The sequence below is a fragment of the Cydia pomonella genome, chromosome 12, assembly GCF_033807575.1.
Source record: "Cydia pomonella isolate Wapato2018A chromosome 12, ilCydPomo1, whole genome shotgun sequence".
NCBI classification, from domain to species: Eukaryota; Metazoa; Arthropoda; class Insecta; order Lepidoptera; family Tortricidae; genus Cydia; species Cydia pomonella.
Genome location: NC_084714.1, coordinates 7198574 through 7211221, shown reverse-complemented (window position 1 = coordinate 7211221; position 12648 = coordinate 7198574). Strand labels below are relative to the sequence as shown.

General features: G+C 35.8%; 1 protein-coding gene across 4 annotated transcripts in view; it reads right to left on the bottom strand.

The window, feature by feature from the left end:
* LOC133523383 (uncharacterized) overlaps positions 1–12648 on the bottom strand; it is a 311151-nt gene that overhangs the window by 220406 nt on the left and 78097 nt on the right. For 3 of the 4 annotated variants that reach the window (XM_061858916.1, XM_061858920.1, XM_061858917.1), the window contains exon 4: positions 2323–2434. In XM_061858916.1, coding sequence (XP_061714900.1) covers positions 2323–2434 — 112 coding nt within the window. Of the gene's footprint in view, positions 1–2322; positions 2435–9494; positions 9623–12648 lie in introns of those variants that run through there. The other variant, XM_061858921.1, reaches the window with a different exon arrangement.

Sequence of the window (12648 nt, the reverse complement as noted above, 5' to 3'; positions counted from 1 at the left end):
AGAACCTCAACAAAAATTGGAATTGTTTAATATTAAAAAAATCTGATGAATATGTCATTGAAAACTTGACAATACGTCATGTCATTTTATAAGCGGCCAGGATGATATTGAAATCTAACATAACCTATGTATTGATAACCTTCTAAGAGTTCTAAGTGCTTCTTCGATCTAACCGATAAAATATAATAAATTAAACTGATATATTTATTACTACTTGTGGATTCGCTAAACCTTATAATTATTGTTTGATAGATTACTGAACAAAATAACACGTTATCTTAATTTTAACTTCTCTCTGGATTATTTTGGACCGTTATACAGGAGCAAAACACTTTTCTCTTCGCACATAAAAGTCGGCTGTATTTCAAAACTGTCAAGTTAAGAACAGGCAATCAATGTTTTAGGGTTCCGTAGTTAACCAGAAATCTCAACCTCACGGAAAAGGGTTAGTTGCGTATAGGGCGAACCGCTTATGAGGCAAGCAGCGAGTATGTCAAAATGCATTTATGGCGAACTACGATTGGGACCAACTGCTACTCACGCTGCGTAAGTCAATTCGCTGTTGGTCCGGATTTTAGGGCAAATTGCGTGTTGGACCAAACGCTAACTGGACAAACAGCGACCTGGACCAAATGCGAGCCAGGCGAACGGCTAAGCAGCTCGATTCGGGCAACCAATGATACTTTGACGTTAGAAACATCGTAGACAGATCTTATTGGGATCACAGCGGAATCGAAATAAACGTCAATTTTGACATGTCACTTAGCTATCGATATTTTAAAGATCTTTTCAAGATCTTAAACGTGTCTTAATCATTCTTCGAATCGGGCCGATACACGTTACGATAGTATTTTTTATTTGAGAGTGAGAAGAAAGTGGACGACAGCTTCTCCTTTAAAAGTAGTCCGCATTTTCCTTTTGTTTTACATGTCGTCAACTTTACTATCACACATACTCCTAGTACAGTCAGCATCAATAGGAGCATATTAAACAACGCGCCAAAAGTATCTGCCACCCTGGAATACTTTTCCAAGTCTGATAAATCTCTACAGTTCACGTACAAAAGTATCTACATCAGTTTAATTGTTATAAAGTGGAGTTCAATAGAAAAGACAAATAATGTAAACAAACCAATTTATCTTCATTACTTCGTAATCTCGCACTTTTTGTGGACAACTATGATTTTATGAACAGTTTATACTAATTAAAACTTTCATTTATATCAATTACTAGTTAAAATATAGTCAAAGTCAAAGTCAATATATTCTTTATTCGAATAGGCCTAGCAACAAAACAAGCACTTTTATATCGTCAAATTTTACAAATATCATCTTAATCTATATATCAGAGCAATTCATTGATGCAGTTATTATTGTTCTCAAAAAAACATTGAATTATTATAGATATGGTAAACTTAATAATAAGAATTTCACAAAAGGATCGTCAAACATCAAAATTGTATAAAAATACTAGTCTAGAAACTTTCTAGAATAAAATCTAAATGTCAAAAAATACGTTATTTATATACATTGAATTATCAATTTCATCATTATTAACATAACAATAAATAATTGATTATTTACAATCACACTTAATCCCACGGTGTTACATCATTCATGTAGTCTTGTGTGCTATAATAGGCTTTAGAGATAAGCTTACGTTTTACATAACTTTTAAATTTACTAACAGACAATTCAGTTATAATTATAATATTAGGAATTTTATTGTAAAATCTTACACAATTACCCATGAATAATTTTTTAATTTTATGGAGCCTAGTGAAGGGCACTGCGAGCTTATGCTTATTAATTATTAATGTTTCAACGAAAACATCCATTATAAAACTTTTAGGTTATACGTCAAATGCTAGCAAAGGTATATTTGTTTACATTATTTATCTTTTCTATTGACTTCCACTTTACATAAATAAACTTATCAGTTTTGTTAAGCTTTTAAGCTGATATGTTAGATACTTTTGGCGCGTAGTTTGATCAGCTACTTTTGATGTTATCTATACGAATAGGGTTAAAAACCACTGTTAACAGTGGGGCGACACTCCTCCTTTCGGCCATTCTCGGCTCCGTTCGGCTCAGCATTGCTCCGAGCAATTATTAGGGTTGGCACAACTTGACGTCCCTATGCGTGCACGACCACAGATAAGACTTGAATTTTAACAACCCTAAATAGTCGAAAGGGATAGTGTCATACATTAGAAAGGGGCAGCATAATTCAGCCCTAAATCGCTGTCAAACTTCGGTTTTGTAGAAAGTCTCATTTCTGTACTGTATTAATTATTTTGTGGTATCAATTCAGTTTGCTTACCAGTATCGTTGGAGCCTGCGGTTTGCGCCGGCGCACGCTTCGGCGTGCTGCTGGTGCGGGGAGAGGGTTGCGCGCGACGGCACGGCGCTGTGCATTCTGGTGGCGACGGCCGCTGGAAACAACATATAGTTTAGCTTTACTGATTAAATTAAACGAACATAGAAGCCATAGAAGGCGGGTATATCCCTATGAGCGTCCGCTGGAGCGTTTGCACGGAGTGGGTGAGCGGGTTAAGGAATAATAGTATTCAGATGAGCAATGCCAACTGGCGCGGAGGCATGCGACAGATTTTACCTACACCCGCTAGGCCGCCCAGAGGCCTGTAAAAAGGTCTCCCATTCTATTGTATTTTGAATATTATTTTGACAATACAAAACTGCGTTTGTCTTGTAGGTCGATTCGAACGTACACGTCATCAGAATAACACCAATAACATGTAAATGATGTCATTTAGATGTAATTATAACGACAGTGTACGTTCGAATTGGCCTGTATGTACCTACTGTAGAAAACACAATAAAATACATAGCTCAAAAATAAAAGTTTTTTACAAGGTAAATGAATTCATTTCAACGAAATTGCATGATTTAAATGCAATCGAGTATTTTTAGAGTAAAAATATGTTTCAAATAAAACACTTAATTGAACCCAACAGCGCATTTTAAACACCCTAATGAATTACGTATTTTTAACATTGAAACTGCCTTCACACAATCGTGAATACTCAATGAAACTGCAAAACCTAAAACCCACTGTGTTATAAATGCCTTTTAGTGGCTATTTGAGCCTAGTAGGTGTTAGTCTCGTAGTTTCCATAACAAAGTCGAAAGCAACTTATGTACTAATGGAAGTTACGTCAGTTAGCTTTTAGGAAGACCTCGATAGCGTAATGAGGCGGAAGGTGAAACGTTCTTAGAAAGATCTGCGGGCCTATTTCCAAAAACAAAATTCCAATTATGATATCTGTCCAGTGTAAAACTTGACTTAGGACTCGTTAGAACAACGCATAATTGGAGACCAATTTTGTACTGGTTGGTGTACTAAATATACATTGCGTGCTTGGTGAGTGCGCTTCGCTTTTTCTCGTCCTTGACTTCGGATCTCTTGAGCTTGACATACAGGAGATTAAGTTAATAATAATGTGTGTAGGCGTTTGTATTTACGGTTTTATACTGGAACATACACGCGTGGTGAGCCAAAATGACTAAGCTTTACGGCGATGTGTGTATGTATTAAGAACACACAAATATGGCACATAATAGGTAGTAAATGCGGACATATTCCTAATCCTTATTTCGTTGAATTTTATTTATCGTTTGATTCTTATATATGTTTAAGCTTCATTTATAAGAATTATAAGTTTTTTAGAATTTAGAAATTTTTCCGGGTCCACGTCAGACAGAAGACTTTTTAGGGTTCCGTAGCCAAATGGCAAAAAACGGAATCCTTATAGATTCTGTGTCCGTTTATGTCACAGCCACTTTTTTCCGAAACTATAAGAACTATACTGTTCAAACTTGGTAAGTAGATGTGTTTTATGAACCGCATTAAGATTTTTACACAAAAATAGAAAAAAAAAAAAAATTTTGGGGGCGCCCCATACTTAGAACTGAAACTCAAAAAAAAATTCATCAAACCCATATGTGTGGGGTATCTATGGACAGGTCTTCAAAAATGATATTGAGGTTTCTAATATCATTTTTTCCTAAACTGAATAGTTTGCGCGAGAGACACTTCCAAAGTGGTAAAATGTGTCCCCCCCCCCCTGTGACTTCTAAAATAACAGAATAATAAATCAAATTTTTATTTCAATGCCTTAAGTAAAGTCATGAAGCTTTGAAAGTTTTTAACGACTTCTACACGGACCAACAATTATTAATAATTAGTTATTTTATTTATTGAATCCTCATTTCACAATACACGATAGTACAAATGACGGTCTTACCAGTCTATACCAGTCAATCAATGTTACTACTCAATTACTCTTGCTTGTAATATTCCAAAACTTTGCTCACAGTGACCGGGGATACACAGGCTAGCCTACTAGTTTAGACCACAACCGGGTCAATGCATATTTCAAAGCGCTCCCAGTTCCTAAAGATTACAACAATACAAACAGCTCGGCTTAGCCCCATTGTTGCTAGTTCCGAACTGGGATACACTAGGCTTCCCAGGAAGTATAGGTACAGTGAAAGATAAAGAAACTTTGAGCGTAATATTTGGTTGTGTTAACAGTTTATTTATACATGGGAGGTATGAAGTGTGGAATTAAAAGGAGGAAAATCTCTTATGGCAGAACTATTACAAAAGTGACCAGCTTTCAGCTTTAAGTAATAGTTCCTAATCTCTCCGGTGGCGCTAGGTAGGTTCATGGATTACATGAACCATAGAGGTATAATAATATAGGGATGAAATGGAGGAGGGGCAACAAATAACCCGACCAAATTACGTAGGTTGTTTGTGGTATGTTGTCAGGAATGTTAAAACGTGTTTTTAATTTTGTCGCATTGCGTATGTTCTGTTTTATTTAATGTTTTTTGATGAACACTTTTCATACATAGAGATTTTCCTCCTTTTATTTCACACTCCATAATGGGAGGAATGAGCGGTCAAAGCCAGTTCTGTCATTTAAATAAGAACTTTATGCACGTCACACATAGTTCCAATTTCAAAAACCCATGTGCTCGACTTATCGGGTTTAACCGCTCACCCTTCGCTTGTAAAGCTATTTGAATATTTCGAAAACCACAAGCTTTGAAATCGTTTGCGGTTTGCGGTCAGTAGAGATGACATAGGTAAGTAAATAATACTGGAAAAGGCAACTATCTAAGGTTATTAATGTCGCCAGCCTGTTTCTATTTAATTTGTCTCAAGGGCCAACATACAGGTTATAAAATTCAGTAAAAAAAAACAACAATTGAACACTATTGGTAAGATTGACAGGAGAAATCTATGCTGGCGCTATATGTAAAATACTTTGACCGCCCAACCCCATCGTCATTTTTTCATTTCATTCCAATCTCTACCGTCGATAGTAATGGTAATTACTTAAGGGAATTACGTAATTATACCGCTAAGTGTCTCGCCGGCATATAGAAATATTTCAGTATTTTTGACAGACATCCGAGGCTTTTCTTATTACCGTCTTCGTCCACGTAAAAGGATGTTACTGCAAGCGAACGGTAGTTAGGACTTCACATTGTAGGCGAGTCCATGAAAAAGCTAATGGCTCCTCTACACGATGGACCATCATAGTGGTCCACTAAGCTGGGCCAGCGTGTAGAGAGGGTAGTGGTGTCGGATGGCTTATGGCGCGCGGGATGGCGGTGGGATGGCCGCGGTGTCGGTTTTTCGTCCGCACATCAAAGGCAGTGGACCAGCGATGGCTGTCCGCATCTACACATGGCCCATCCCTCAGTGCGTGCTCGAACGCGGTCGAGTGAGGACGTTCGTGCTGTGTATTATTTTGATTAAAAATGACGAGTATGTGGCCGCATCACGAAAGAATAAAGTTTTTAGAGTTATATCGGGGAGAAAGCGTAACATGGAACCCCAAACATAAAGACCAAAACTATAGAAATAAGGTAGCAGGATATTAAAAAAACAAGTTTTTATAACACGAATTAGTTAGAGGATTAGGAAAATTACTTATACATTACGCAGACATCTGTATATACAGTACATTCACAATTTAAATAAATAAATATACCAATAATAAAAGAAATTAATATTAGATACCTACATATCTAAATATACATACATAAATTATATATATATATATATATATATATATATATATATATATATATATATATATATGCACAATATATACCAACACAGCGGCACATTAAGGAAGAGACAAGTAATGATTTTTAGTAAGGTTTCAAAGCTTTGAAGAGTTTATTGCACAAATTTAAATTGACTTAGGTGACAACCTGTGTGGCCTAGTGGGTAGTGACCCTGCCTATGAAGCCGATGGTCCCGGGTTCAAATCCTGGTAAGGACATTTATTCGTGTGATGAGCATGGATATTCGTTCCGGAGTCATGGATGTCTTCTATGTATTTAAGTATTTTTTTTAGTTCTATGTGTTTAGAGCTCAACGAGGGGGGGTGGGGTTAGGGTCGGCAACGCGCATGTAACTCCTCTGGAGTTGCAGGTGTACATAGGCTACGGAGACTGCTTACCATCAGGCAGGCCGTATGCTTGTTTGCCACCGACGTAGTATAAAAAAAAAATGTATATAATATGTATATCGTTGTCTAAGTACCCACAACACAAGCCTTATTGCGCTTTCCGTGGGACTTAGTCAATTTGTGTAATACTGTCCCATAATAACTATAATAAGTAGTTTATTTATTTATTGCGATGGATAGATAACATCCACCATAATCTTCTACGTCATTTCTTTTTAATTACTTTATTATTGTGCAGATTAAGAAAAGGTTGGTACGTGGCGTATAAATAAATTGCTGCAGCGGCTAATGCTCCCACGTCCATCTTGGAAGACGAATAGATCGCAACTGAATGTCGCCATCGTGTAGTGGCGTGTCAGCCATCGCATGGCCATCTCGCTGGGCCAGCGCTGGGCCATCGTGAAGAGGAGCCATAAAACTAGAGTTATTAGTGTTAGATTAAAAGAGTTTGCTATAATCAGTGTTATTGACGCCCGATACATCAATAAAAGTGGTCCGTCTATGCTCCGATGTTCTAATGCAGAACATCGTAATAAGGACACTTATGTTTAAATTAAAATCAGTAAATAACTGAAATAGACGTCATATATAATATAGAAAAAGTGACTAAGCTCTCCGATGGCCGACGTCGGAATCGAGGCGGCGTCATCAACTTACGTGGCTAATGCCCTGACCACTAGGTACCCGGCCCAAATGCTCGAGTATATCTTTGAAAGGCTATAGAAAATTTAATAAAAATAATTTGATACGTTAAAAACCTATAAAACCCCCCTAGTTAAAAACGATAACTTAGTATATACGTCACTTGATTGCTATGTTACTGAAGTGCGTACGCATAAACAGTAGCTTTACTGAATTCTATTAAAACCCCACGTGTATCAGCTAACCGTATAATAATCATAACATAAATCGTACCCTACACAAATAAAGAACGGGAATTATTACATCGACCGTCTATTACCATAGCAATGAGGTTGCCGAAGTGATTTCCCAGGCCCTTAAACCCGTTACCTGCGCTCGTTTTGCGCGTTTATCCGAAAGGAAAACAGTAAAGTGAGAAAATAGAAGGTACCTTTTATTTCAGGTCTCGAATGCTCAACCCTTACCAAGCGATGGACTCGAGCGTCCGATGTTGAGATCAGTATACATTTAACAGATATCATTAAGATAGAATTAAGAATGATTACAACAGCAATAATAGCAAAAACATATTTCAAGGACCCAAATTTTCATACTATTTGACAGCTGTCAACAACAGTGCTACAAGCGTGCATCGTGACATCACATGGAACGTGATATTTTATTTGGTATCCGTAGGTATACCACTTTCTTGCAATGGGTTGCAATAACCATTATGAGATTGAGAAGTCTGTTACAGCGTCGACGTTAAAAGCATCAGCCGCAGACGTTGGATGCTTAGAAATAAAAGGAAAAGTGAAAACTTACTTAAAAGTGGAAGACTCGCGACTCCAGGATACCACCCAACCGACCGACTGCTCTACTGAGCTACTGAGAATTACCATACCCTTCATATCATATGCGCCTTAGCCCTACATCTACCGTAACGTAAGAGTAATACTTGTTAAACGGCTACCGGAGTCCCAAGTCATATTGGAAATTCACTAGTAATATCACTGTGGCAGCATTTTGGTATCGTTTACATACATTTAGAATAGAATAGAACAATATTTATTCAGACAACACATCAATTATTACAAAGAAGAAAATACATTAACAACAACAAGAAATAAAAAAAGAAACAGTGGAAGTTGAAGAATACAAAACAGATAAGGATGTGAGGCTGAAATGGTCTCCACTCAGCATTGCAGTTTAATACATGCATTTCTGCTTAATATAAACTAATGAAGACATTGGATGTTGTTACATATCTGGATGTCATGTTGGTCTGGTACATTTGAGGCCTCGATTCGTCCTCGCTCGCAAAACTTTGAGAATACGAGGCCAAGAGATAATCGCCTCCCTCACGGCTGGCAGCGTTAGTACTCTCGCAGGCGATTAATTCTTTAGTGGATCAAATAGAAACATGTAGTGCTAGATTCTTATGCGACTTTCTGTTGTTTATAATGATAGTAAGTAGTGCGTAGTAAGCGAAGTGCGTGGTGAGAAGGCTAAAAGCGATGAACGCGTGGAAAATATTTAAATCTGCGTGAGCCCAATTTTTGGTACTATTTCAGTACTACGCAGTAAAATAACGAGGGCCAGATACGTTATTATTAACTGTGTTCAGTCAAAAAGGTAAGCCTGATAATAAGGCTAATTATTGTTTTGTAACTTTAATTAGGTATATTTAAACCATAAATTAAAAAAAAAACTTCTACCCGTGACCTTTTCTATTATTACATAAACTATTAACGCTATATATTAATCCGTAAGACTATAAAATATATAGGCATTAGGTACCTATTGTTAAGTTGACTTAACAAGTTTTAGTAAAATAGCGTTTAGTTTAAATTGAATTCACAATGAATGTTTTGTACTGAAATATCATAAGTAGGTGTACCTAGAAATGGATCTATTGTTGTGCGAAAGATACATGGCATACGATTTTCATTATCAGTGAACGACGATTGTTAAATCTTTCACAGTTTAACATAAAAAAAGAGTTGCAAACTTCGCGAGGCAAAGTCAAAGATGACAGGTCCCTAAAAAAATATTGGTACGAGCCAGTACAGTCACGTCTGAAAATATCGATTCGAACAAAGTCCCAAAAATATGGATACACGACCTTATTGCCCATATTAAGGTGTATACACCTTTTTGGCACTATATCGTCTGTATCTATATTTCGATTCTAAAGAACCGCCTAACCACATGGGAATTGACTAAAACGCCAACAACAGCTATCGCAGCCGTATGGTTTGCCTAAAAGTTACTATCAGAATTGGCAAATGTATGACGGCCATGAACGAATTTTTCGAAGAAACACAAGTAAAAAAGCAATGTAATGTAAACTTACCACTTTGATTTTGTAATCCTTGAAGTAAATCCGCATGTTGCGCCAACGCAACTGTTCGGCTCTTGAAGTTTATGATTCACATAAATATCAAGATCGGGCGAATATCAGGACACTTTATTTGTTCTTTACTTTATAACAGTCAAAGAATCAGTTACGATTTGTTGGTATTGTTATTAAAATCAAGAGCCAAATCGTGTTAATACAAATTATATTAGAATACGCGATTATTTACGTATATAACATTAAACATCAATTATGCTCTACAAACATATGTTTTACTACCTCAAACAATCTTAAATGTTATAACTAGAAGTGGATCATAATCAAATCTTAACCTACAAGAATAAACATCGACTAACCTAATATATAAAGTTACGTCATCGTTGATCAATGAACTAAAGTCCTTATTGTCTGATATTTACTCCTATATTGCCTTTGCCTACTATAATTACGTTCCAACTTATCTAATAACATCATACCTCAATAAGCCAGTCGGGCTAGATTATGATCAAAACTACATTATTGTGAAACGGTGATTTAGGTTCTAAACCTAGATGGTAGGCCGCAAAACGGCCTTCATGGATAGAATGTCGTCTAGGCAACCTAAGCTTCCTACGCTATGTAAATTCGAAATCAATTCGAATTCCAAGTCAATACATTAATGTCACAAGGACAAGGTATATATTATGTATGACTGTGCATTGGATAAACACACTGTAAAACAATGGTGTATATGATATTATAATCTGAAATACATGTAATATACTAAAGAAAACCCGACAAGTGCGTGTCAGACGAAGCATAATAGAGGGTTCTAAACCTACCTAATTAAAAAAGCCATTCAAGCAAAAGATCGCATCTTCACTTTACTTAAGTCGTTTTACAATAAAAAATTTCGACGTTTTTATGAAGTTTTATTTCCCGAATTTTTTTCACAATTTTTGCACGTTCAGCTCAAACGTTAAAAGGGCAAGGGCGATTCATGCGATTATTTTCAAAAATATTAATTGAACCAAAAAACATTTTGCAAACTGAATGTTAATTTTAAAAACCTCCCAAATGATATGCCACACGTTTTTACTTACTTGAAATTTATTTTTTTCACTTTTAGTTACATGTCTAGACTGACTACGAGTAGACTCAAAACATCAATTCAGTGTAACTGTGTAGCAATTTACCTCTAGTTACCAATCGAAATACAGGATAACATCTAACATTGTCGAAATATCTATCTACAATATCGTACGATCTCTGATTTCAGACGGAATATTATATCTCGAATGCTGACGGGACGGTGCAGAAGATAAAGCGAAACTCCTAACCATGCTCGATGGAGCGTTCCGTCTAGACTAGGTAAGGAAAATTGCGAAATTATTTCATAAAATCATTCGCAGAAATGAAACTTTATACTTTTAAAAGCCACCCACGGAGTAAAACCTTTATTCGTAATCCTGGAGGAGTTATTTTTTTATTAAAAATGACGAATTTTTAACGGCGAGGATGTCTAGCCGTCACGAACTTTTTGGATCGACTTTACCATTGTCTACGCCTGTCAAAACGAAGTAGTCATGTTTATAAGTAAGATCTGCATTTTCACTCTCATTCGTTATTAAGATAATTTATTCTCTCGTTTCGTTGTTTAATATAATTTTTGTTGCTTCGATAAATTAGGTGTGTGTTTGATTTTAGGTCACTGTTTATTAAATATTAATTAGTCCATAATACCTTATGCCTGAAGCTATGGACATTGGACATATTACGAATGAGGTACCTAATATACAACAATTATATACGACGTATAAGGATAATAACGTAACTTCTGTTTAAAGGTTGAATAAACCTTTCCAAATTAGTTTATTCAAATATCTTCTTCATCATAGATTATTCATCTTCATAGATCTAATTTCTCGTTATATATATTATATTTTACTGTTTAAAACCGAAACAAAAGAAGCGGATTATCAGAATATAGAAATCTTTTAGAGATCAAAATACATCTATCGGAAGTTCTATTCAATATTCAAACTCGCCAGAAAATTCAAGATCTCCTTGACAGTTGTTTTTTGTGAGTTTTGATTAAAATCAGTTAAGTCCAATATAATCAAATATAATCGCGCAAGCAGTTGTTCTCAAGTTCCTACTGTGTAAACTTGAAAAGAACATTTACTCAATTGTTTTTGATTTGTGATGGAGCTTAGTGATTGGTCACGTTGATAGTTATTTTATCTCTTGTGTCGAATGATGGTCCCCATGACAGTTGACTTTTAACACAGTCATTTATTAAAAAATGTAATATTTAGGTAATAAAAATACGATAAAAAGATATTTCTTATATTGTTCAAAAGAAATTAAACGCAACCAAAAGAGACTTTAAAGGACTGTGACAGGGGTCATCATTCGACGCGAGAGGCACCTACTTATAGAAAAAGCTGCGTTTTATATGCGACTTTATAAAGAATATTACATAAACAGAATATTTTATCTGTGGCGAAAAAACTTGATTTTTAATTAGGAATAAGACGTTTGTTGGTTTTGTTCTGTTTACCCAAATTGAATAAGCAATTTGTGTAGATTTTACCAAGTTTGATATACATCAATAGAAATGATGATTAACCTATAGAAATGCAAGATAATCGCTTCGGTAGCGAGTAAGTAGGACACTTTTTTCCCATGTTAATTTTCTACTTGGAGCGTCGCATAGTTTTCTCTAGCGAAAAGCAGAGGCTGAAGCGACGTTTCGACTTTTTTAAACGATAGCTCAATACATTGCCACCATAATATAGTTATATGTATAAAGCACGGTGATGAAAAAGCGACTTTTCCAAAAATTAACAATGTTTTTGGGTGAATTAACATTTTCTTGTCTCCGGTTCACTCTTAAAACCCAGGTTCTATGGAATTTAAAATAACAAAACATACATTTAATGGCAATTATAAGTTCTTTCATTAATGGGTCATTTACTTAGCATATTAGTAGAACTCAGTGTTCATAATATTTCTCCTAACAAACTATGCCACTATTGTCGCCAGGCTGACAGAACTGACGAAATGATCCACCCTTTTGCGCCTTTAGTTACAGTGAAACTTGGATAACTGAGACTTCAAGGGACCTGCAAATTTGTCTCACTTAAAGAGGTATTCCACTTACCCAGGC